General features: G+C 42.7%; 1 protein-coding gene across 1 annotated transcript in view; it reads left to right on the top strand.

Moving 5' to 3' along the window:
* Positions 1 to 22,828, top strand: part of SUSD5 (sushi domain containing 5) — an 80,274-nt gene that overhangs the window by 4,671 nt on the left and 52,775 nt on the right. Inside the window, exon 2 of the mRNA XM_019418581.2 lies at positions 7,196 to 7,321. Coding sequence (XP_019274126.2) covers positions 7,288 to 7,321 — 34 coding nt within the window. The 5' untranslated portion in view covers positions 7,196 to 7,287. The remainder of the gene's footprint in view (positions 1 to 7,195; positions 7,322 to 22,828) is intronic.

Raw genomic sequence — 22,828 nt, 5'->3', positions numbered from 1 at the left:
TGTTTTTTTTAAAGCTATGTTGTTGGCTCATACACATGCTTTTTTTATGTTTATTTTGAGAGACAGTGTGTGTGTGCATGAGTGGAGGAAGGGCAGAGAGAGAGAGAGAGAGAGAGAGAGAGAGAGGGAGAGAGAATCCCAAGCAGGCTCCACACTGTCAGCACAGAGCCACAAACCATGAGATCATGACCTGAGCCGAAATCAAGAGTCAGACACTTACCTGACTGAGCCACCCAGGTGCCTCAGCTCATATACATTCTTACTCTAACATATTCCTGGTAATATATCTTTGTATCAGTATGAACTATCCCTCTGGGTCCTGAACTTTTCTCTTTGAATCCCATTTACTTTTCCCCCTGCTTTATTGGTGTATAATTGATAATTAAACATAATACATATTTAAGATGTACAACTTCATGATTTGATTTCATATAGGTATACATTGTGAAGTAATCATAACAATCAAGTAAATTAACACAGTCATTGCCTAAGAGTTACCATTTCCTTTCCTTTGTGTGTGTATGTGTGTGTGTCTAAGAACATGTAGGATCTTCCCTCCTAGCAAAGTTTAAGTACACAATGTGTTACCGTTAACTAGAATCACATTATTGCACATTAGCTCTCCAGAACTTACTCATCTTGCATAACTGAAACTTTGTGCCCCTTGACCAACGTCTCTCCATTTGCCTCTACCCCCAGCCCTGGTAACCACCATTCTATTCTCTGCCTTTATGTATCTGACCACTGATAGATGCCACATGTAAGTGAGATCATACAGTATTTGTTTTTCTGCATCCGGTTTCTTTCAATTAGCATTATGCCCTCCAGGTTCATTTATGTGGTCATAAATGGCAGGATTTCCTTCTTTTTAAAGACCAAATAATATTCCATTGTGCAATATACAGATTTCCCTATCCTAAAAGTTTATATGGCTGTATTTATGTATATAATTGGGCTTTTTGTGACTGGCTTCTTTAACTTGGCGCATTTTCAAGATTCGTCCAAGTTGTAGCATATATCAGTACTTCATGATTTTTTATGGCCAGATAATATTCCACTGAATGGACATACCACTTTTTGCTTATACATTTCTCTATTGACAGACATTTCAGTTGTTTCCATCTTTTGGCTATTGTGAGCAATGCTCCTATGGACATTCTTGTACAAGTTTTTGTAGGGACACATGTTTTCATCTGACTTAGGTATATGCCTAGGAGTAAAATTGCTAGATCATATGGATCAAACTCTATGGTTAAGCATTTGGGGGAGCATTTGTTTCCCAAAGTGGCTACCGCATTTTAATTTCTACTTGTAGTGAATGAGGATTGTAATTTCTCCACAGCCATGTCAACACTTGTTATTTTTTCTTTTTTCTTTCTTTTCTTTTCTTTTTTCTTTTTTCTTTTTTTTTTTTTTTAGAGAGAGAGGGAGAGAGAGCATGCATGTGGGGGAGAGGAAGAGGTAAGGAGAGAGAGAGAATGTTAAGCAGTCTCCATGCTGAACGTGCAGGGCTCAATCCTATGACCCTGGGGTCATGACCTGAGCCAAACTCAAGAGGCAGAGACTCAACCAACTGAGCCACCCAGATGCCCCAACACTTGTTATTATCTCACTTTTGATTCTAACCATCCTAGTGGGTGTGAAGTGATATTTCATTGTGGGTTTTTTTTTTTTTAAGTTTTTAAAAAATATTTTAAGTACAATTCACTCCCCAAGATGAGTCTTGAACTCACAACCCCAAGTTCAAGAGTTGCATGCTCTACCAACTGAGCCAGCCAGGCCCCCTAAACTGTGGTTTTAATTTACATTTTCCTGATGACTAATGATGGCCGAGTATCTTTTCAAGTGCTTACTGGCACTTACTGGTTTTTTATATCTTCCTTGGAGAAATGTCTATTTATACCCTTTGCTCATTTTTTTCTTTTTTTTTTTTTTTTAATGTTTATTTCTTTTTGGGAGAGAGACAGACAGACAGACAGAGAGAGACAGAGCACAAGCAGGGGAGGGGCACAGAGAGAGGGAGACACAGAATCCAAGGCAGGCTCTAGGTTCTGAGCTGTCAGCACAGAGCCCAATATGCGGCTCAAGCTCACGGACTGCAAGATCATGACCTGAGCCGAAGTCAGACGCTTAATCCACAGGCACCCCTGCTCATTTCTAATCAAGGTAGCTGTCCTGTTTTCTTTTGTTGTAGGTGCTTTTGGTATCATATTTTAAGAATCTTTTGTCAAATCCAAGGTCATGAAGATTTATCTCTATGTTTTCTTCTAAGAGTTTTTAGCTTTTACATTTGGATCTTTGATCTATTTTGAGTTAATTTTTGCACATGACATGAGGTAAGGGTCCAACTTCATTCTTTTTCATCTTGACATCCAGTTATCCCAACATCGTTTCTTGAAAAGACTGTTCTTTTCCCCATTGAATGGTCTTGGCACCCTTTTGAATATCAGCAGACCACAGATGTATAGGTTTATTTCTGGACTCTCAATGTTATTCCGTTAACAACAGAGCTTTAAATTACACATCACAAAAATTGACAAATGTGACTGAGATGCACATTTTTTCAAATACACAAAATGTTCCCTTAATCAGGAAAGGCCACCACGGACAGCTACAAAGCCTCCATACTATGCTACCATAAGGGGCATTAGTCACATAAATGAGGACATAATTAGTACCCCTAGAGTTGTGCAACATGATATCCCTGCCCAAAATTAATCATAGTAGGACATCAAGGATGTTGTTTGAAATTCTTTAAAAAACCCTACTGACCAAAAACTATTCACTGACCATGGTACAATAAAATTAGACAAATGACAAAACATAACCATAAATTGAAGACCTAACAGGCAGATTTGAATCAATCATGGTTGAGGGATGAAATAAAACTTGAAATAAAAATATTTAGAACTAAACAAAATGAAGTAATATGGATGCATACTTGTGGGTATCAGCCGATGCAGTAGGTAGAGGAAATGTTATTATCATTAAATCATTAAGTAAAAAACAAAACAACTAAAACAAAGCAGAAGAAACTAGAAAAAGTACACAAACCTAAAGTACATTGAAGAGGGGCTCCTGGATGACTCCGTCAGAAGAGCATGTGACTCTTGATCTCGGGGTCACGAGTTTGAGCCCCATGTTGGGTGTAGCAATTAAATACATAAAACTTAAAGAAAAATTATGTTGAAGAAAAAACTAGTAAAAATGAAGGAAGTTTAAGACGACAAAGGACAAATCACAGGTTAGGAGAATATATTTGCAAAAAAACACATCTGATAAAGAACTTGTAACCAAAATATACAAAGAACTTTTAAAATTCAGTAAGAAAACAATCCAATTTAAAAATGTGCAAAAGGGACGCCTGGGTGGCTCAGTCGGTTGGGCGTCCGACTTCGGCTCAGGTCATGATCTGGCGGTCCGTGAGTTCGAGCCCCGCGTCGGGCTCTGTGCTGACAGCTCAGAGCCTGGAGCCTGTTTCAGATTCTGTGTCTCCCTCTCTGACCCTCCCCCATTCATGCTCTGTCTCTCTCTGTCTCAAAAATAAATAAACGTTAAAAAAAATTTTTTTTTAAATAAATAAATAAAAAATAAAAATGTGCAAAAGATCTGAACAGACACTTCACCAGAGACTACATGCAGAAGGCAAATAAGCTTATGAAAAGACACTCAACATCATATGCCGTACAGGAATTGCAAATTAAAACAACAATGAAATACCACTGTATACCTAGTAGAATGGTTAAAGGCTAATGGAGATGCAGAGCAACAGGAACTGTTGGGAACGTAAAGTGGTAAAGCCACTTCGAAGACAGGTTAGCAGGGTTTTGTTTTTTTTTTTAATGTTTATTTTTGAGAGACAGAGCATGAGTAGGGGAGGGGCAGAGAGAGAGGGAGACCCAGAATCTGAAGTGAGCTCCAGGCCCTGAGCTGTCCGCACCGAGCCCAACGTGGGGCCTGAACTCATGAACCGTGAGATCATGACCTGAGCCGAAGTCGGACACTTAACCGACTGAGCCTGGCGACCCCAGGTTAGCAGTTTCTTATAAAACTAAACATACTCTTACCATATGACCCAGCAATTCTACTCTTTGGTATTTACCGCAACGAGTCAAAAGTGTATGTCCACACAAAAACCTGCATAATTATTCATTATTGCCCAAACTTGGAAGCAATGAAGATATACTTCAGTAGATGAATGAATGGTACTGTGTTACATCTCTTCAATGGGATATTATTAGCATAACAACAAATGACATGAGGAGACATCAAAGAATCTTTACTGTCTATTGGTAAGTGCAAGAAACCAAACTTACTATACATAAGTATAGCTTACGTACTATAAGACTTCAAGTACATAACATTCTGGGAAACGCAAAAGTATAAAGACAGTTAAAAGATCAATGGTTGTCAGGAGTGCGGGGGAGCACAGGGGATTTTTAGCGCAGTGAAATGATTCCGTACGGTACTGTAATGGCGGACACATGTCATCCATTTGTCAAACCCTTAGAACTACACAGTACAAAGAGAGACACCTTTATTATGCTAAGTGATGTAAGTCAGACACAGAAGGACAAATACCAAACGGTCTCACTTATATGTGGAATCTAAACAAAATAAACAAGCCAAAGAGCAGAAACAGACACGTAAATAAAGAGAACAAATAGGTGGTTGCCAGAGGGGAGGGTGGGGGGATGGGCAAGATAAGTGAAAGGGAATGGGAGGTACAGGCTTCCAATTATAGAATGAGTAAGTCATGGCAGGGAAGGTTACAGTATAGGGAATACAGCGTTGTGTGGTGACAGAGGGTAGCCACACTCACGGTGAGCACAGCACAAAGTATAGACTTGCCCAATCACCGTGTCGCACACCTGAAACTAATGTAACTTGTGTGTCAACCATACCCCAATTGGAAAAAAAAAAAAAAAAAAGACTAAACCCTAATGTAACCTATAGACTTTAGTTAATCATAATGCATTGGTTCATCGGTGGTAACAAATGTACCACAGTGATGCAAGATGTTCAGAATGGGGGAAATTGTGAGGGAATGGCCTGGGGTGGGGTGGGGTTGGGCAGGAGATAGAAAATATATGTGAACTCTGTGCCGTCTGCTCAATTTTTCTGTAAACAAAAGCGCTCTAAAATATTAAAGTCTCTTAATTAAAAAAAAAGTCAGAAATTCATCACAGGGAGAAAAATAGAGTTGAAGAGAACCAGAATGTGGTTTTTTTGAGAAAATTAGTAAAATAGTTAACTCCTGATAATATTGATCAAGTCAAAAAGGGAGGTGGGGATGCCTGGGTGACTCAGTTGGTTGGGCATGCGACTTCGGCTCGGGACATGATCCCACGGTTCGCGGGTTCAAGCCCCACATTGGGCTCTGTGCTGACAGCTCAGAGCCTGGAGCCTGCTTGGGACTCTGTGTCTCCCTCTCTCTCTGCCCCTCACCCACTTGCACTCAGTCTCTCTCTGTCTCTCAAAACTAAATAAACATAAAAAAAATTTTTTTAAGGGAGAAAGTGCACGTAAAAACATTACAGACATTTTATGAGAAAAACAATAGATAATACCAGGAATAATTTTGCACTAATAAATTTGAAACCTCAGATGAAAATAGTCATTTTTCTCTAAAGTTGTAAATTTCAAAAATAAATTGTAAACTTCAAAAAAAAAAAAAGTAAAGGAAATGTAGAAAACATAAAAAGGCAACTAACCACGTGAGAAATGGAAAAATCTAGGAAACTTCCCAAATGTATCAAATGATGTTACAGACAGGTTTTGCAAAAAACTCCAGGGAAGAGAAAAATGCTATCTTATAGAAAATATTCCAGAGCCCAGAAACCATGGAACACTAACTTATGTTGCGAGTTTCGAAGAATCTTGTCACGAAAGTTAGACCCACGTAGACAGCAAAACAGTAGCCACTAAGCAGAAGGCAGGCTCACTTACACACACAGGCGTGAAAATCCTATTAGTGTTAGCACATCAATTCTAGCAAAGTGGCAAAGCGCTAAGGGTCATCAAGCTTTCCTCACCGAATGCAAAAGTCATCTGGCCGGCCTGGCTTTCGCTAGCCATTCACGAAGGCTCGCACTGACCGCCCCTGGGGGTGCACATAGGGAGGAAGCCGTGGGGTGCTGGTCTGGAGGGGGGCGGTATGTGGAGTGGGGGTAGGGCCGGGAGGATACCTACAGCCCAGGTGGGGGGATCCACAAGTGAGTCATCCCCAGCAACGTGTGGGCAGCCTCCCCAGCGGAGTCCGCGAGGCAGCCAGTGGGTTCTGTGCCGTGGAATGTCCCGCCTGCTGTTGTGCCAGCCTCTTTGTCCCCCACCGACCCGAGCTGTAGAGCAGGCCTCGGGATTCTGGACGGAGCAGGAAAGGAGCGGCCTCTCCACAGCCGCTCACACGCTCTCACTCTCTCCCATGGGAGAAATCACCGGCTGGGAAGTTTTCTCTTGCACTGAGCTGTGCCCCCGTAGGAGACATGTGGGCGACACAGGTGAAGTGAAGCTGTTCCTCTTACCCTCTCCAGCGCATCTAATCCCAAATATGTATTTTTTCCTCCAACGGTGCCGGACTTCTGCACTCCCATCCATGGCTGATGGCCAATGTTTATGTTCTTTGGGAGAAGGAGGTAGAAACTCCTATTCCACCACTCACTGATGTCACTCTCCATTGTCTCTTCCTAGGATCCTATTAGACACACCGTGGGACTTCTGGGTCTGTTCGCCATATGAGGCAATACAAGATTGATCTCCACCCCCCCACCCAATATTTTCTATCTTTTATCTCACTGTGCTGTGTCCCAAGAGATACTCTCAGCTTGACCTTCGGTTCTCTAATGATTCTTTGGCCGTGTCCAGTCTGTTATTCAACCCATCTGTTTGGGTTTTTGCAAATTCCAACAGCTATGTGTTGTATTTTCAAAATCTTTTTTAGTTTTTTTTTTTTCTCTCACAGCTGACTCTTCACATTTTATAGTGATTTTACATTTTTTAAAGTGATTTTTAGACTTCTGAAGGGTTGCAAAGATAGGACAGAGTTGTTACATCTTTCCCTTTAATGCTGACATCTTACACAACCAGGGGGCAATTATCAAAACTAAGAAATTACCGCTGCTACCTTACTATTAACTGAACTGCAGCTTTATTCAGATTTCACCAGTTTTTCACTGATGTCCTTCTTCTGTTCCAGCATCAAATGCAGGGCCTCACGTTGCATTTCCTCGACCTGCCTCATCGGTGCCCTCCAAACTGTGACAGTTCCTCAGTCACCTCCACTCTTTCATGACCTTCATACTTTTTGAAGAGTACCGATCAGGTATTTTTGAGAACATTCGTCAATTTGTGTTTGTCTGATACCTTCTCGTGATTCTATTGAAGTCGTAGTTTTGGGGAAGAACACAACAAAGCCTGTGGTTCCTCCTCAGCGCATGGCAGAAGAGCGTTCGTGTCAATAAGTCTTATTGGGGTGACGTTAGGGGCACCCAGTCGTTTAAGCATCTGACTTTGGCTTCGGTCACGATCTCGTGGTTCGTGGGTTCGAGCTCCGAGTTGGGATCTGTGCTGACACCTCAGAGCCTGGAGCCTGCCTTAGATTCTGTGCCTCTCTCTCTCTGCCCCTTCCCTGCTCATGCTCTCTTTAAAAAAATTTTTTTAAACTAAGTCTTACCGAGGTGACGTTAGAGCTGATCATTTGGTGCGGGTGGTGTTGGCCAGGTTTCTCCACTGTATAGTGACATTTCCCTTTGGAGTTAATACATATCTTGTGGAGACATACTATGAAGATATGCAAATATTGTTTTTCTCCTGAAACGTTTGCCAACTAATTATAGTATTTATGGGCAGATATTCTTGCAGCTAGTGTGACTGTGGTGTTCTAACTGTGATGGTGGTTTTTCTCCTCCCTCACTCCTTTTACATTTATTATTGACATTCTTCTGCAAGAACGAGTTGTTCCTTGGGGGCCTGGGTGGTTCAGTCGGTTAAGCGTCCAACTTCGGCTCGGGTCGTGATCTCTCAGTTTGTGAGTTCGAGCCCCGCATCAGGCTCTGTGCTGACTGGTCAGAGCCTGGAGCCTGCTTCGGATTCTGTGTCTCCCTCTCTCTCTGCCCCTCCCCTGCTCGTGCTCTGCCTCTCTCTCTCTCTCTCAAAATAAACATTAAAAAAAGAAAAGAAAGAGTTGTTCCTTCTCCCCAGTTAATTTATTTATTCAGTTCAGTTATTTGCTATGTTATTAGCTGTGTGATGCCTTTGAGTAGCCATTACCAAATTTTATGCAAGTTTTTAAACTGTTCTTGTGCTTCAGAAAGAGACTAATCTAACTTATTTCACCATTACCAGAAATGAAAACTCCCTTAAACATTTCCTGTTTATGTCCCAGAGATAGAGGTAGATATCATAGCTATAAATACAGATAGATAGGTATGCTATAGATCAATAGGCATAGGTGCTATTGGTATTGAGTATATTTTAACTTATTACACGAGTGATATCATAACTGTACTCAGTAAATGTCTTTGTTTTCTCAACAAGTATGGCACAGGCTTCCATATTAAAACATACAGATCTTCCTCATTCTTTTTTGGAATAATACCCACCAAACTCAGAATGATGGACAGGGAGGGTAGTAAAGGTTTGCCTTTTGACATGATTAGTAGTCAAAGGGTACCTCGGATTTTATATAACATTTTCATTATGTTATAAGGTGAATGAATTTGTTTCGAGTTGCATAATTAAACATTTGAAAAATGAGTAGCTATACTGGTGGAAAGGGCATTTTGTAGTCAGAACAGAAAACCTTTAGGTAAGGGAGCGTCACTTTTCCAGACAACTTCTTTGGCATTTGGGGACTATATTTAACATACTGTGTTTATGTTTTTTAAGATTTTATTTTTTAAGTAATGTGTGCCCCCAGTGTGGGCCTCCACCTTACAGCCCTGAGACCAAGAGCCTCATGCCCCACCCACTGCAACAGCCAGGCGCCCTTAACATACGGTGTTTACAGTAACTTTTTCTCTGTAGCATTTCAAAACATCCTCCTCCTCCTCCTCCATTTTTTCCTCAGTAATTTGGTCAATATCACCAGCTAATCAATCCGTATAATCTGTTCACTGATAACAGAATCTTTTCCTCTGAATACTGAGTCATTCTTTCCATCTGTTTTTCCCTTTTGCTTTGTAAGCAAACATTGTGCATTTTTGTGGGACCTGGAAGCTGAAGTTAAGAATTGTTTTGTTTTTTCATCTGAATGAAGATGAAGTTCCTTAAAACCAAGTCCAAATAGCTACAGAACAATTCTTTTATCCGCTCATTTCTTCATACACAGACTATTTTGCAGGGCCCTCTTAAAAGTCAGTAGACAAGAAAATGTGCTGTCCTAAAATATAATATAATGAAAAACAGTGGGCTTCTAGTTATTCTCCCAAAGGTTTTCCTACCCTTTCTAATAAATTAAAGCAAGCTTGGCCACCTTTTCATGGATGGCATAGAAGGTAAACAGTGCGTGACTAGCGATCTAAGATGTAAATAATGCAAACCTTCTCAGAGCAGGGATGTTTTTCTGCAGGGTTTAGTCTGGCATTAAGTCAATGTCTGGTGGGGCTATGTACCTACGCGGCATCTCGCACGCTGTGGCTGTCCCCTCTTAATCCCAATCCAGCTTCATCCCTAGACTTTGGCAGTCAACCTCCTCCAACTGGAATGTTCCTTGAGACTGCTTCTTGACTTCTTGTTTTCCTATCACTTGTTCATTGGATGAGTGAGTGAGTGAGTGAATGAATAGAAGCTCATTAATTTGCTCGTGGTCATAGTACTACCGAGGGGCAGAACGCTTTTGTTTCTCTGTTCGGCACTCTGCTACCCACTGTAGAAAGTAAGAGAGACACAAAATTAATCCCTCTCCTTTTGCTGACTCGCTGTGTGGGTGCAAGTCAATTCTAGTTATGTGCCTGGAAAACCGTCTCGTGTGTTTTCCTATAAATGTATCTATACTGTCATTTGTGGATGACTTAGTTATTGTTGATTTGCTAACTCGGCAATGAGTGGTTTTAGCTTCTGTTACATGATATTAAAATGAGACAATATTTGCACACAGCTTGACACACATCTTCAGACTGAAGCCTCAGATGAATAACAAATATTGAAAGAAGATGAGTTGGTATGTTGAACAAAAGGAATATATGGATTGCGATAAAAGCACGTTTGTTTTTACCTCCCGCTGTTCCTCTGAACATTATTTAATGGAGATAATTGTCCCTGTCCCTCAACTCCCTGTGGGTCCATGATTTGTTTTCCACTTTAAGGTAAAGGTCCCACCACACTTAAATTTACAACTAGTTTTGTTTCAGAAAGTGACACTAGACACTTAATCAAATACACAGTCTTGCTTGGCATTGTCTTCTCTCCTCCTGTTTTGGCTCCCATGTCCCTGTGGAGGCCTCTCTCTTTGGGGATCGCTCATAGCTCTTTTCTCAGCTCTTGGACAGCTTACACAAACCTCTGTCCTCTTGTTGAAGTCTCCTCGCCCTTCCAGACAGCCTTGTGTGACAGGACCAAGACAACTCCATGCCAACTCTTTCCAGCAGGGCCAACATTTGGTCCCACAATCTGACAACTTTGGGAGTGTGGGGATAGAGGCTCCAGCCTGGCCAACAGGAGGCACTCCAGACACAAAGAACCACCATGCATGAGGAAAGAGGCCACTGGACCCAGTCATCTCTCCCTTGCTGGGGTTCACTGAACAACAAATGCAGGGCAACGGAATAATTAACCCAGCAAGTCGATGGCAGACTAAGAGGGGAATCCAGCCTTCTGATGGCTAGGCATCTTGGGCCCTTCTGTCACACCATTTTTTGAAGCAAATGTTAAAATATCCATGCCTTTGCTACACTTCGGTAAGACGCAGAATCAACGTATGGGCTAAGATGCGAGATGTTTAACACGTCACATCATTAGACCAAGTTTTTCCTGGCTTGTCCCCCTGTTCCATGTATTTGATGACTGTTCTTGTGGAAACAAAGGTTTGGGTGCATAGCTCAACAAGTACAGGCTTACCAGTGGTTCCAAAAGAGTCTATTGATAACACGCAGACTATCTGGAGGAGGTCTAGGACGAAAGGCCCCCAGAATAGCAGTCGTCTTGTTTAATGGCTGGGGGTCACACTGGAAATTTGACCAAGAGATGCCCCGCTTTCCCAGAGCAAGAGGGTGTGGTTCAGCAGTTCCTCTGTGATCTTTAAGGAAGTGAGGCTCTTGATGTCAGACATGACGGGAGATTGGAGTATATTTAGCCTTCCTGCTACCACAAATTTGTCCTTGCTCAACTCTCCTACCCTTTATTGGGCACTTTCTGTGCCATGTACTGAGCTAGAAGCTGCAGGTGTAAAGGAAGTCACAGCCTTTGCCCTCAAGTAGTTTGCAGAGCAAGGCAATGTGCTAAAGTACCACATATTATTAGCAATTATTATGGATAATCATTTTATCTGTAGAAAGTTTTTTGATTTACCAAGTATCCCGATCTAAAAACCCTGTACGTCAGATGGTCTTATCATGTCTATTTTATAGGTAAACAAACTGAGACGGAAGATGTAAAGTGATGTCTCCAGGATGGATATGAAGTTGCAAAAGTCAAACTTAAACTCAGTTCTGCCGAATCCTTTCCCGAGTTGTCCCTCTCAGTGGCATGTGCATCTCAATAAGGATCAGTCTTCCGTGAAAGCTGCAGGATTCAAACCAGGGACTCCCGGAGATATTTAGGAGATTGGAGCTCTGGAGCCCTCCCAGGGTCCCTGAAAACCCAGCACAGCAGCAACCTGTGGGTAATACTCCCCTGGGAACAAGTCTCACCCTGAGGGGTAGCCCTGCAGCCGCCTCCTTGGCCGCCTGGAATGGCCTTCCTGCCAAGTCCAAAGACTGTCTTCCTCTGGGGCCAGGGCTTCTGAATTGCTTTCTGTGGGCTCATTCCTACTTTTCATTAGATTAGGTGCAAACACTCTGAGTAAACAAAATAAAAATTCCCTAGCATCGGCAGCCCAGTGCTAACGGCTACACCCTGGATGATTTTCTTTTAGTTAATAATTCAATTGCCAAAAATGTCGGGGGGGGGGGGGGGCTTGGCAGGGACTTGCCTCCAGCTGCAAATCAACTTCAGACCCCAGAGGAACTTGAAAGAACTACCAGTGCCCACAATGGTTCTTCAGTGCAGCCTGTGTTTACTCAGGACCAGCCCACAACCTCCATAGCCCCAAAGGCGGCCTGCATGTAAATGCTACATTGTGCGGTGATTTGGGGGTTATGTGGCTTCAGGCTGGTGGCAGATGATTTGTGAGGCTGCTTCAGATCCATCAGGTTTGAAATTCGACATTGGCTGGTATGTTTTGCTTTTATGCTCATTCATTCCTCCTTCCATTCATCAAAGCTTAATTAAATGCCTACTATGTGCTAGGCACTGTACTAGCCACCAGCTATAGGAAAACATAAAAGGACATGGTCATTGCCCTAAAAAAAAGATGATAAGGAGAGACCTGTGCAATCCCTTGACAAGTTCCCTATTCTACTCAGAGCATTAACGTGACCCTTATCATGCTCTCTTCTTGGGATCCTCTGATGAGTTAAACTCAACAGATTGGGGTATATGATTAATTCATCAGACATAGGTACTTCATAGAACCAGGTACTTCCCAAGGCAGCAGAGTTAATAACACAGAAAAACATGGTCTCTGTCCTCAAGGATATTCAGACTAGTGGGAGAGAGGGATCTGCCGGGCAATGGTTGCATTAAAGAGCCATAATTTGTAAGAGACAACCGTTCAGGCTATGGTGTAAGCACAAGGGAGAGAGTCTTGGGTGGAGGGACTGGACCAAGTTACAAAGAGGACTCTACAGACGAGATGATGGCACTGATTCAAGAAAGATGAGCAGGTGTTCATCCAGGTGGGCTGTGGGAAACGCAGTGTCCCCAATACCACGGACAGTATCTCATTCATTCTTTCATCAGACATTTATTGAGTGCCCATTATGTGCCAGGCACTGGAATAGGTACTGTAGGAGACATTAGCAATACACAGAATGGCAAGACCCCTGGAAACTTATTCTCCAGAGGAAGGGATAGACCTATAAATCTAGAACCATAATACAGTGACCTAAGGTGTGCAGTCAGAAGGTGTTCAAGAGGTTACTTATGGTTTCTTTCTCATACCTGGACACAGAGTGTCAACATTAGAGTCTGCCTTTCTAGAACTTAACCCTAATTTAATAGGAAGAAATGTTTACAGGGTATACAAGAGGCAACATGGTACGAAGGTAAGAGTGGGGATATCGGAATCGTATACAGTTGAGTTCAAATCCCACTTTTGCCAAGCTAGCTGTATGACCTTGGGCAATTTGCATAACCTACGTAGAAAAAAGCTCCATCTTCTCATCTGCAACCTGTCTATGGTTGTTGCAAGGATTAGAGATAATCTATATTATTAAAGTGCCTGGTTATCATAGGTGATCAGTAAAAGGCAATTACTTCTTAGTGCACAAATAACACTGAGAAGTGAATTTCCAGTACCGAAGTGAGACGTTAAGGCTGATCATTATTCATTACTTCACTGTTAAGAAAACTATGATCAGTGTTTGACCTTCTGACTCCATATGACCAGGAGAAATCTGGACATAACAAAATATAGATGAGGCCAGGTATGCTAATTCAATTTTTAAACCTTCAGTGGTTATTCCAAGAGATCCTACTTAATGATCCAGGCCATTAGAGTCCTTGGTCAGATTTTAGACAGAAAACCAACTTTCTCTCTCTACAACCGAGAAAACAAGTTGGACAGTATAGACTAGTCTATGGATTTTCTAGGGATTGGAGCGTAGCCAGGCATCTTTTTGAATGCGTGAACTCTGAAATACCTCAACCAAAGCAAAATATTTTGAATGTAAACAATGGACTCTCAGGGAGGGTCTAAGCTCATTCCATTTCTCGTGTACAAATTTAAGTAGCACGGAATGTTTACAAGTGCTGTGTTTATATGTGATTATGGGAAACTAGGGGACGAGGAGACCTGAGAAGAGAAGAGGGGGAGAGACGAGCAGAAGGTGGCCACAGAATATTGCACAGTGTTCAGTAGGACTGCTAAAAATAGGGAAATCTAATACTCCATTTTAAGTGGTTCGCATTTATGCAAAAATATCCTCTCTCTTTTCTAAATCCTTTGATTAAAAGGGCTATCTTGTAGGTAAAGCTTTAAGTGAATAGTTTGGGTAAAAATAAAGAAAAAAAGAAAAAGGTACTCCAACATGAATTCCACATTTGAATGGACACTAGGCTGGAAATAAAGTGACAGCCACTTTCTGTAAAACAGCAGCAGGGGCAGGAATTCAAAACCCAGGTGTCTCAGAAAAGTTCAGAAACTTTTGGGTGGACTTTGGACGTTTCACAGACACTTGTGACTTTGTGAAATTAACATGTGTTAAGTAAAGCCAGAGAGAAGTTTATTACTTGCAGGTCCTGAAGTAAGTACCTGGCCGTGCCTCAGGGGACCACGTGGAAAGGTCAAGGCAGGGTGCAGGCAAAGAGCATTCTGGATGTTATTTTTTCTCCCCGATTCACTATCTCTTTGTCTTTTCACTATCCTCACTGGGAGATTTCTCAACTTTATCTTCAAGGCCATCTACTGAGTTTTCCATTTCTGATCTTACGGTGGTCTCTAAATATTCCTTTTTGGGAGGGGGAGGGTTGTAAAAGCAATCTAGCCAAGTAAATATGTAAAGATCTAACTGACTTTATTAAATGATTCATGAATGATTCAGGAACTAGACCGGCAGCATCCCACCTAGAAGGTTTTTATAGGAAGGAGGGTGGGGCACGAAGTTATTAGCAAAGGAAAAGAAAGGGTCGGTTGAGGCAAGGTCACCTTTCCTTAGGGGAAAGGGCAAGGGTCTTATTAGGTAGATTACCTCATCTTGTTCTGAGTGGGTGGAGAAGGCATCTGTGATAGATTCCTCATAGATGCTGATCAGAAAATTCCTGACTGACCAATTAAGACTACATTTGGGGGAGGTTGAAACTGCAATTAGGTATTAGGTTCAGATTCGGTGACTTGACTTAAGAGATGCCATTTGGGGCTGATGGTTTTCTTTTCAGCAGGGTAGAACACTTTTTCTTTCCTTCTTTCTTTCTTTCTTTCTTTCTTTCTTTCTTTCTTTCTATGTTTATTTGTTTTGGAGATAGAGACAGAGCGTGAGTGGGAGAAGGGCAGAGAGAGAGGGAGACACAGAATCTGAAGCAGCCTCCAGACTCTTGAGTCTTATCTCCAAGAGGGCAGTAAGGTTATTGTGTTGAAGTTTCCTTTTCCCTGCATTGTCTCTGTCTTTTCTGGGTTTTTCTTCTTCTCCTTCTCCTTCTCCTCCTCCTCCTCCTCCTCCTCCTCCTCCTCCTCCTCCTCCTTCTTCTTCTTTCTCATTTCCTTAGTTAGGTCTCTATCATATTACAGGTTTTCCTCAGATATCTGGTGGTCCTGCATTGTCTACCTTTCAACACATGAAGCCATCAAGGGATGTGTGCTGTGACAACACTGACACATAAGGAGCCATCTAAGTCATGACACATCTCCATTTTCTATTTAGATGGTTACGTAACTTACATGACACCTCCAGGCACCCGTGCCCCATGGAGCCATAGACTAAAGGTTTATTCACCATCAGCAATCCTAGACAACCAAGTACATCCTTCCAAAAGCATTCCAAGGGCGAGACTTCCCTGCCAGCCATATCATTAGATTGTTTGCTAGGAGGTCTGTCATTAAATGTTTATAAAGGTATCTGACTGGATCACCTTCTTCCTTTCCTGGTGTCTCTCCCAAGTCATGAAGGGAATGAACTACAGACCTGTTGCTCAGCCAGTTACTTCACTGCATTTACAGCACGCTGGACCTCTTATTCCATCAAAGTGAGGACCAAAGGGCATTGATAGTATTATCCCCATTTAACAAACAAGGATGTGAAACTCAGCCCGTAAACAGTTCCCCATGGTCATGGCGTCTGGTAAAAGCAGGAGGCTCTCACACGGCTAGCCTCGAGTTCTCTTCCCCATTGTGATCCCATGGACAAGGTCCCTTAGCCAAACAACCCTCCTTACCGTGGGGACCAGGCATAGTGTCTGCTTTTCTCTGAGCAGTGGAGAGTTCCAGTTCCCCACCAGCCTGAGGAAATTATTCAAACAGGACAATCACATCCTCCCAGGAGGATCAGAGAACACCTGACCTTCTTGTTACTTCAAAGCCTATGTCCCTTAGCCCCTACTTGTTCACTTTGTTCCCAAATGACCCTCCATGGCATGCGGGGTCCTTCTCCCCTACGCTGTGAGTGTAAGTGACTATTAAACCACTATTGGGATGCCTGGGTGGCTCAGTCAGTTACGCACCAGACTTTGGCTCAGGTCATGATCTCATGGTTCCTGAGCTCGAGCCCTGCTCCCTCGGGCTCTCTTCTGCCAGCTCGGAGCCTGCCTCAGACCTTCTGTGTCTCTCTCTCTGCCCCTCCCTCGCTCGCTCACGTGCTTGCTCTCTCTCTCAAAAACAGATAAACATTAAAAAAAAAACAACCTGCTGTCAATCTTACCTGTCTAGTGTTGGGGATCATGTGTTCAGCCATCCTCATAACTCTAGGGAGAAAAAATAATAAAATAAAAGAATGATCCCAGGAGATTAAAAGTAGGAAATCCGAAAGAAGAGGGGCGACTGGGTGGTTCAGTCGGGTGGTCATCCAACTCTTGATTTTGGCTTAGGTCATGATCCCAGGGTCGCAGGATCCAGCCCCTTGTTGGACTCCACACTGAGTGTGGAGCCTGCTTAGGATTCTCTCTCTCCCCTGCCCCCCACTGCCCCCACCCCGGATCATGTTCACAAGCACGCTCTCTCTCTGTCTCTCTCTCTCAAATTAAAAAAAAAAAAAAAAAAAAAAAAAAAGGAAATCCAAAAGAAGAGATTTGACAGAGGGAGGAAACATCGAATAAATGATATAAGTTGGGGGTGGAAAGAAGATTGATGTTGTTTAAGGGCACAAACTTCAACAAGTAGTGACTAAGCCACAGTGATGGAATGCACTGTTTAAAGAATATGGACAACAATACTGTACCATGATTATGGAATGGGATAATATAGAACAAAGGCTATGGTATTACAAGATATAAATGTATCAAAATGACATTTTGTACACCTTAAATGTATACAATGTTATATGTCAAATATACTCAATAATACACAAATAATCCAAGCAAATTCCCCAGGTCTACAGGATACCACAGCTTGTTTGAAATTATGGATTATATGGGCATCATAATGTATTCAAGAATTCTAGAAACATCCAGAGGTTTCTTAATTTAGCGTGGATATTATTTATTGGTATTTATATAATCACCAGAAAAAAATAAAACAATTTATGATAGCCTTTAAATAATGTCAAATGTTCTCTTTTGACAGAATTGAGCTTCCAAAAAATTTATTCTGATTTCATGCATACAGTTGGTGAAAAAAATTGGACCATTATTGGAGTAGACTTATTTTCTATTTAAAGTATCTGGTAACACCATGTGAAACTGGCATCATTTAGGCATTGATGGAATCAACGTATGTGCACAAGAAAACTTGAAATAAAATGAAAGAAATTAATTTAAAAGAAAAGTCATTTGAATAGAAAAGTCATGTTTCATAGAATGATATGTGAATGGGTATTGTACCTGTTAAAATGTTGTCTTCAAACTTTTGAAATGATTGCCGATGCTTCCTTAGCAGATTCATGTGTCTGATTTTCATGTTGTCCGTGATATTTCTCAGGCCCGTGATGGCTGGTAAATATTGACAAATATTTTGGGTAACCTACATGTTCATTACTAACTATCTTGAGAAAGGGAAAGACAGTACTTTTCATTAAATATGCATTTCCTTCTTAAAATTCATTGCCACCAAAAGGATTTATTGCAAAATAGTTACCAAAAATAAAATAAATGACTAAGTAGTTGTAGATTTGCACCATACAATAAATGATCATTCTGAGTAGCAAGACTATTTAAGCTACACACGAAGAGCTCCAGGCCTGAATTCCTCAGCCTTCATTTTCTGCACATATTGCACATAAACCTAAACTAGAATGTCCCACTTTCCCCGCTGACCTGCTGACTGGTGGCCTCATGCATCTTAAACTGACTGGTGGCTGGCGGGAGCTTTGAATACTTTTCCCGCCACGACCACAGACCATAAGGAGTAAGCTGTCGCTAGCCACCCGTGTCTGAGCGCACTCGATGATGTAACTGATGGTTCTGCATACTGTCCTTGAAAGGGAGAAGCTGGCGAGATGGCATCAGAAAAAGGCCGGGGAAAATGAGATGGGCCACTGGTTAGCTTTCACGGTTCATCACTTTTCAAGCCGGAACGGTACATGCATCTTACACACTATTAGATGAGAACATTCACAAACCCGAAGTGCAAGACTGAGGACGATCATTCTGGCTTATGCTGAGTCTACTCTTGATGATATTTCTTCAGAAAATGAAACACCCGGGTCAAATACGAAATTGGATGGGATACCGGGACAACAGTGACGAGCAAGAGGAAGGAACCGGGACGTTTGGTCATTCGGTGTTTCTTTCCTGTTTGCCGGAGCAGAAGCCAGAAGACTTTGGGAAATGTTAGTGGCTTATCTTCAAAAGAATTAGGTGTTGATACGTGCTCTTCCAGGAATACTGTCCTTACTAGAATAAATCAATACAGGCTTGGGCACCTGTTAGGGGGTTATTAACCAAGTAAATGGTTTATTTATTTATTTATTTATTTTAATTTAATTTTTTTTAACGTTTATTTATTTTTGAAACAGAGAGAGACAGAGCATGAACGGGGGAGGGGCAGAGAGAGAGGGAGACACAGAATCGGAAGCAGGCTCCAGGCTCTGAGCCATCAGCCCAGAGCCCGACTCGGGGCTCGAACTCACGGACCGTGAGATCGTGACCTGAGCTGAAGTCGGACGCTTAACCGACTGAGCCACCCAGGTGCCCCTAAATGGTTTATTTTTAATTCCATCAGCAAACACAATCAGAAGCCATTTGCTTTCACCTAGCAAGGATAGTAGGAGATTTTCATTGTGTTACCTCCGAGCTGTATTTAGGGATAAATCGATGCCAGCATGAATAAAAAGTTACAAAGGTTTTGGGACCAGTTACTGTGTGTAAACCCATAAGGCTTATAGTTTTGAAAGCAGTTCATAGCAAGAGGGAACTTTGTAGCAACCAGGCTTCAGTACAAACTGCCTTGCCACCTTGGCCTCACGTCACAAAAGGCACAATACTTTGAGATACGGATGCCTTACGATGCTTGGGCACACCAGCTAGCAGAAGGGCAATGGAGACCCCTAGAGTGTCAGAGTTGAATCAACTACTCTCCATTTGATACGCACTTTGTATCCTGCAATCGGGCTCCTTGACCACAGGTACCACGTGAGTGTGAGACCTTAGCTGGGCTTATGAACGAGCTATTGTGAAATGTATAGCAGAATTCCACTCTCAAATGGAAATGGTATATACGTCAGTGGGCCTGGAAGGGACAAGTAAATTGATGAGCCGGTGGCTCAGATCTCCATGGCACTTGGTTTCACTGTTCGGCTTCCTCCACCCCAGCCCACACCTGTGGACTCATGTGGCGTTTCACTTCACAGAGGAGGAAATTCCTTGGGCCTGCTTTACCCTTGAGTGTCCACAGCATGGCACTAACCTTCCCCACTCTGGTCCAGCACTAAAAATCAGTAGTGACACAGGACAGACATTGTACGATTCCATTTACGTGGGGTACCTGGAACAGTCAAATCTAGACCAAAAGTACCAGAGTGGTTGCCAGGGCTGGGGGTGCTGAGGAAATGGGACTTATTGTTCAATGGGTACGAAGTTTCAGTTAGGGATGCTGAAGGTTTTCTGGAGATGGATGGTGGTGAGGGTTGCACAACATCATGAACGTACTTAATATCACAGAGCGCACGCTGATGATGATTAAAGTGGTACATTTTGTGTTAAGTATATTTTACCACAATGAAAAAAAAAAAAAGAAAGCAAAAGAAAATCCTCCCAATGGGTGAAACTTTGGTTTCACCTTTGGCCTTACTCATGAATCCACACTGATTTATGGATAATACCTAAAATAGTTGGTCAAAGACCTGAAAAGTTCAAGACCGAAAGACCAATAACAAGGATAGCCGTATGGACCTACTGGAATTGGCAGCCTGTGAATATATATGTAGACTAACCGCCCCCTCCCCCACCCAGGGGCATTCAATGGAGAGGGTTTCCTTAATAATCAGGCTGACACCTTGAGAATTGGACCCGTTCTCTAGTTGTCAGGTGCCTCTTACTCCAGCCACATCTGTTTTTACTATATGCCTCACTACTCAGAAGCGGGTGGCTTCATAGAAACGTGAGGTCACTAGCTGGTGACAACACCTTGAGAGAGGAGCCCTCCTCTCAGATGCCCAGATACAGCATATGTCTTAAACCACCAGCCGATACGTGGGGCCATTTCTCTTACAGACAGAAGACGCCGTCTAAAAACCAAGGAGTGGAAGTGGCAATGACCTCCCATGCATTATATATAATAATCCACCTGCCAAGGTTTTGTATAGCATCCCCACGACATTTAGATTCGTGACTCGGGAGGTTTGGGCGGGCAAAGGAGAAATATTTCCACCAGTAAACACTCAGGCATGTGCCAGTAACTTGGAAGCAAAGCTTGCTCTCCAACCGGCAGAGAAGAAGGTCACCCTACTGGCTGGTGATTGGTCCTGACTACCAAGGGGAGGTTGTGTGGCTGCGACAGGATATGGCATGAAAGACTGTCCAGATCCCAGACAGCTCCCATGTCCAATGACAACAGTGCGTGAGAAACCAAGGCCAACGAATAACATAATGAATCAACAAATAAAGATCCTCTAGTACGAATGAAAGTGTGGGTCCCTCTCAGCGGTTAAAAGAAAACAGTCATGCAGGCCAAGAGGCTCATAGACTCGAATGGGGGAACATTGCAATGATCGTCAAATAAGGGCCCATGACCAGTTACGCAAGTGGGGACTGTAGCAGCCATACTTTATCATTGTCTGCTTCTCCCACTTGCCTTTATGTGAAACAGCACTTATGCGAAAATAACCACGGATGGTGGCTAATACCAGCTTAGCTTCGGGTGAGAATATGAATGAATTCACATACAGAAACTGATAGCACTTCCGTTTTATTCTGCGTTTTCTTCATCCCAATGAATGAAAAAACTAGATAGACCTACTGGCTGTTTTCCGACTGTGTCTCCAGCTCCGTTTTCCACCCTCCTCTGGCCAAGTCTGCACCCTGAGACCATGACCTCTAAGGACGCTGGTACCTGTGTTCCTTTCCCCTCCACCTATCAAACAGCTCAGCCAACAGGAGGCATCAGGAGGAATCCGAAGGGCGGAGGACAGAGATGTTGGGGTATTTTCTGCCCCACGCCCTTCCTACCAGACAAGTGGCAGGGATTTTGTTCTGCTACCTACGGCTAACGTCCCCTTCGGGAAGCCTCTTTTGTGGCAACGGCCCTAGCTGGGTTTTGCTAACCCCTCCACCTCCCCTCCTGCCCTCGGGCCTCAAAGTTGTGACGGCTTCCTACTTCTGACTGAACGAAGACCTGTTTGTACGTTATGATTCCATTCAAACAAAGCTCAAGAGGGGCAAAAGTGGTCTGTGGTGACAGTAAATACTGTGGCTGCCTTTGACAGGGTAGGAACACAAAGGAGCTTCTGACGAGTGGGAATGTTCCGTATTTGCTATTAAGGTCTGGACAAACACTTCAGCGGGGCGCCTGGGTGGCTCAGTCGGTTGAGCGTCTGACTTCGGCCCAGGTCACGATCTCACGGTTTGTGAGTTCAAGCCCCGCGTCGAACGTTTGTGAGTTCGAGCTCTGCGGAAGGCTTCTTTCCCTCAGTCACCACATTATTGAGTGTACCAGTATTTCACTCCTCTGATTGCTAAATAGTACTCCATTGTGTGACCACGATGCGGTCTGGGTTTCTGTTCATCTGTTGATGATGTTTGGGTTGCTTCCAACTTGTAATGGTTGTGGATAAAGCTGCTATGAAATTTGTGTACAAATTTTTTGTGTGTGGACATTATTTCTTTTGGAAAAACATCTAGAAGCAGAATCCTGTGTTACAGGAGAGGTGGGTATTTAACTTTGCATGAAAGGTCCAAATGGTTTTCTAATCAGCTGTACCAAACCTTCAGAGCAGGCCATCTCCCCAGACTGGGACAAGCCAAGATGCATCCGAAAATAGACCAACTTTGAAGTGTCATTAGGATTAGACAGCAATAGCCAATTGACTATTCTAAACACATAAGTGGTGGGGCTCCTGAGAAAGTCAGTCAGTAGCTCCTGCGGGGCCTCCTGGCCCCTCCCCTCCATTCTCAGCAATAATCAGGCTTTAAAAGGTCCCCTACAACCCAGACATGTGAAGTTCCACTCCTTAGGCTACCATATAGCTGTTAGAAGAGAAGTGACTGAGTAAATTAATTTACACTTACATGTGAATGGTTGTCAGGCCTTACTGCATTTAACACCCTAGAGTATTTGTATTTTGAAAGCAAAGTTTTATTCGTAAAGGAATTACTCACTAATAAATAATAGCCTTGTAGTCGACATCCGGGGAGGAACAAGGAGAGGACACATCTTTTCCCTAGACTTCAAAAATTATATGAGCTGAAAAATGATGCATGTAGTAAATCAGGTGTGGGTTCAAATCCCCGTGGATTTTGTTTTGTTTTGTTTTGTTTTGTTTTTGGTGTT

Source organism: Panthera pardus, unplaced genomic scaffold, assembly GCF_024362965.1.
Source record: "Panthera pardus isolate Hobbes unplaced genomic scaffold, ASM2436296v1 HiC_scaffold_16, whole genome shotgun sequence".
NCBI classification, from domain to species: Eukaryota; Metazoa; Chordata; class Mammalia; order Carnivora; family Felidae; genus Panthera; species Panthera pardus.
This window is presented reverse-complemented; position numbering and strand designations above follow the sequence as displayed.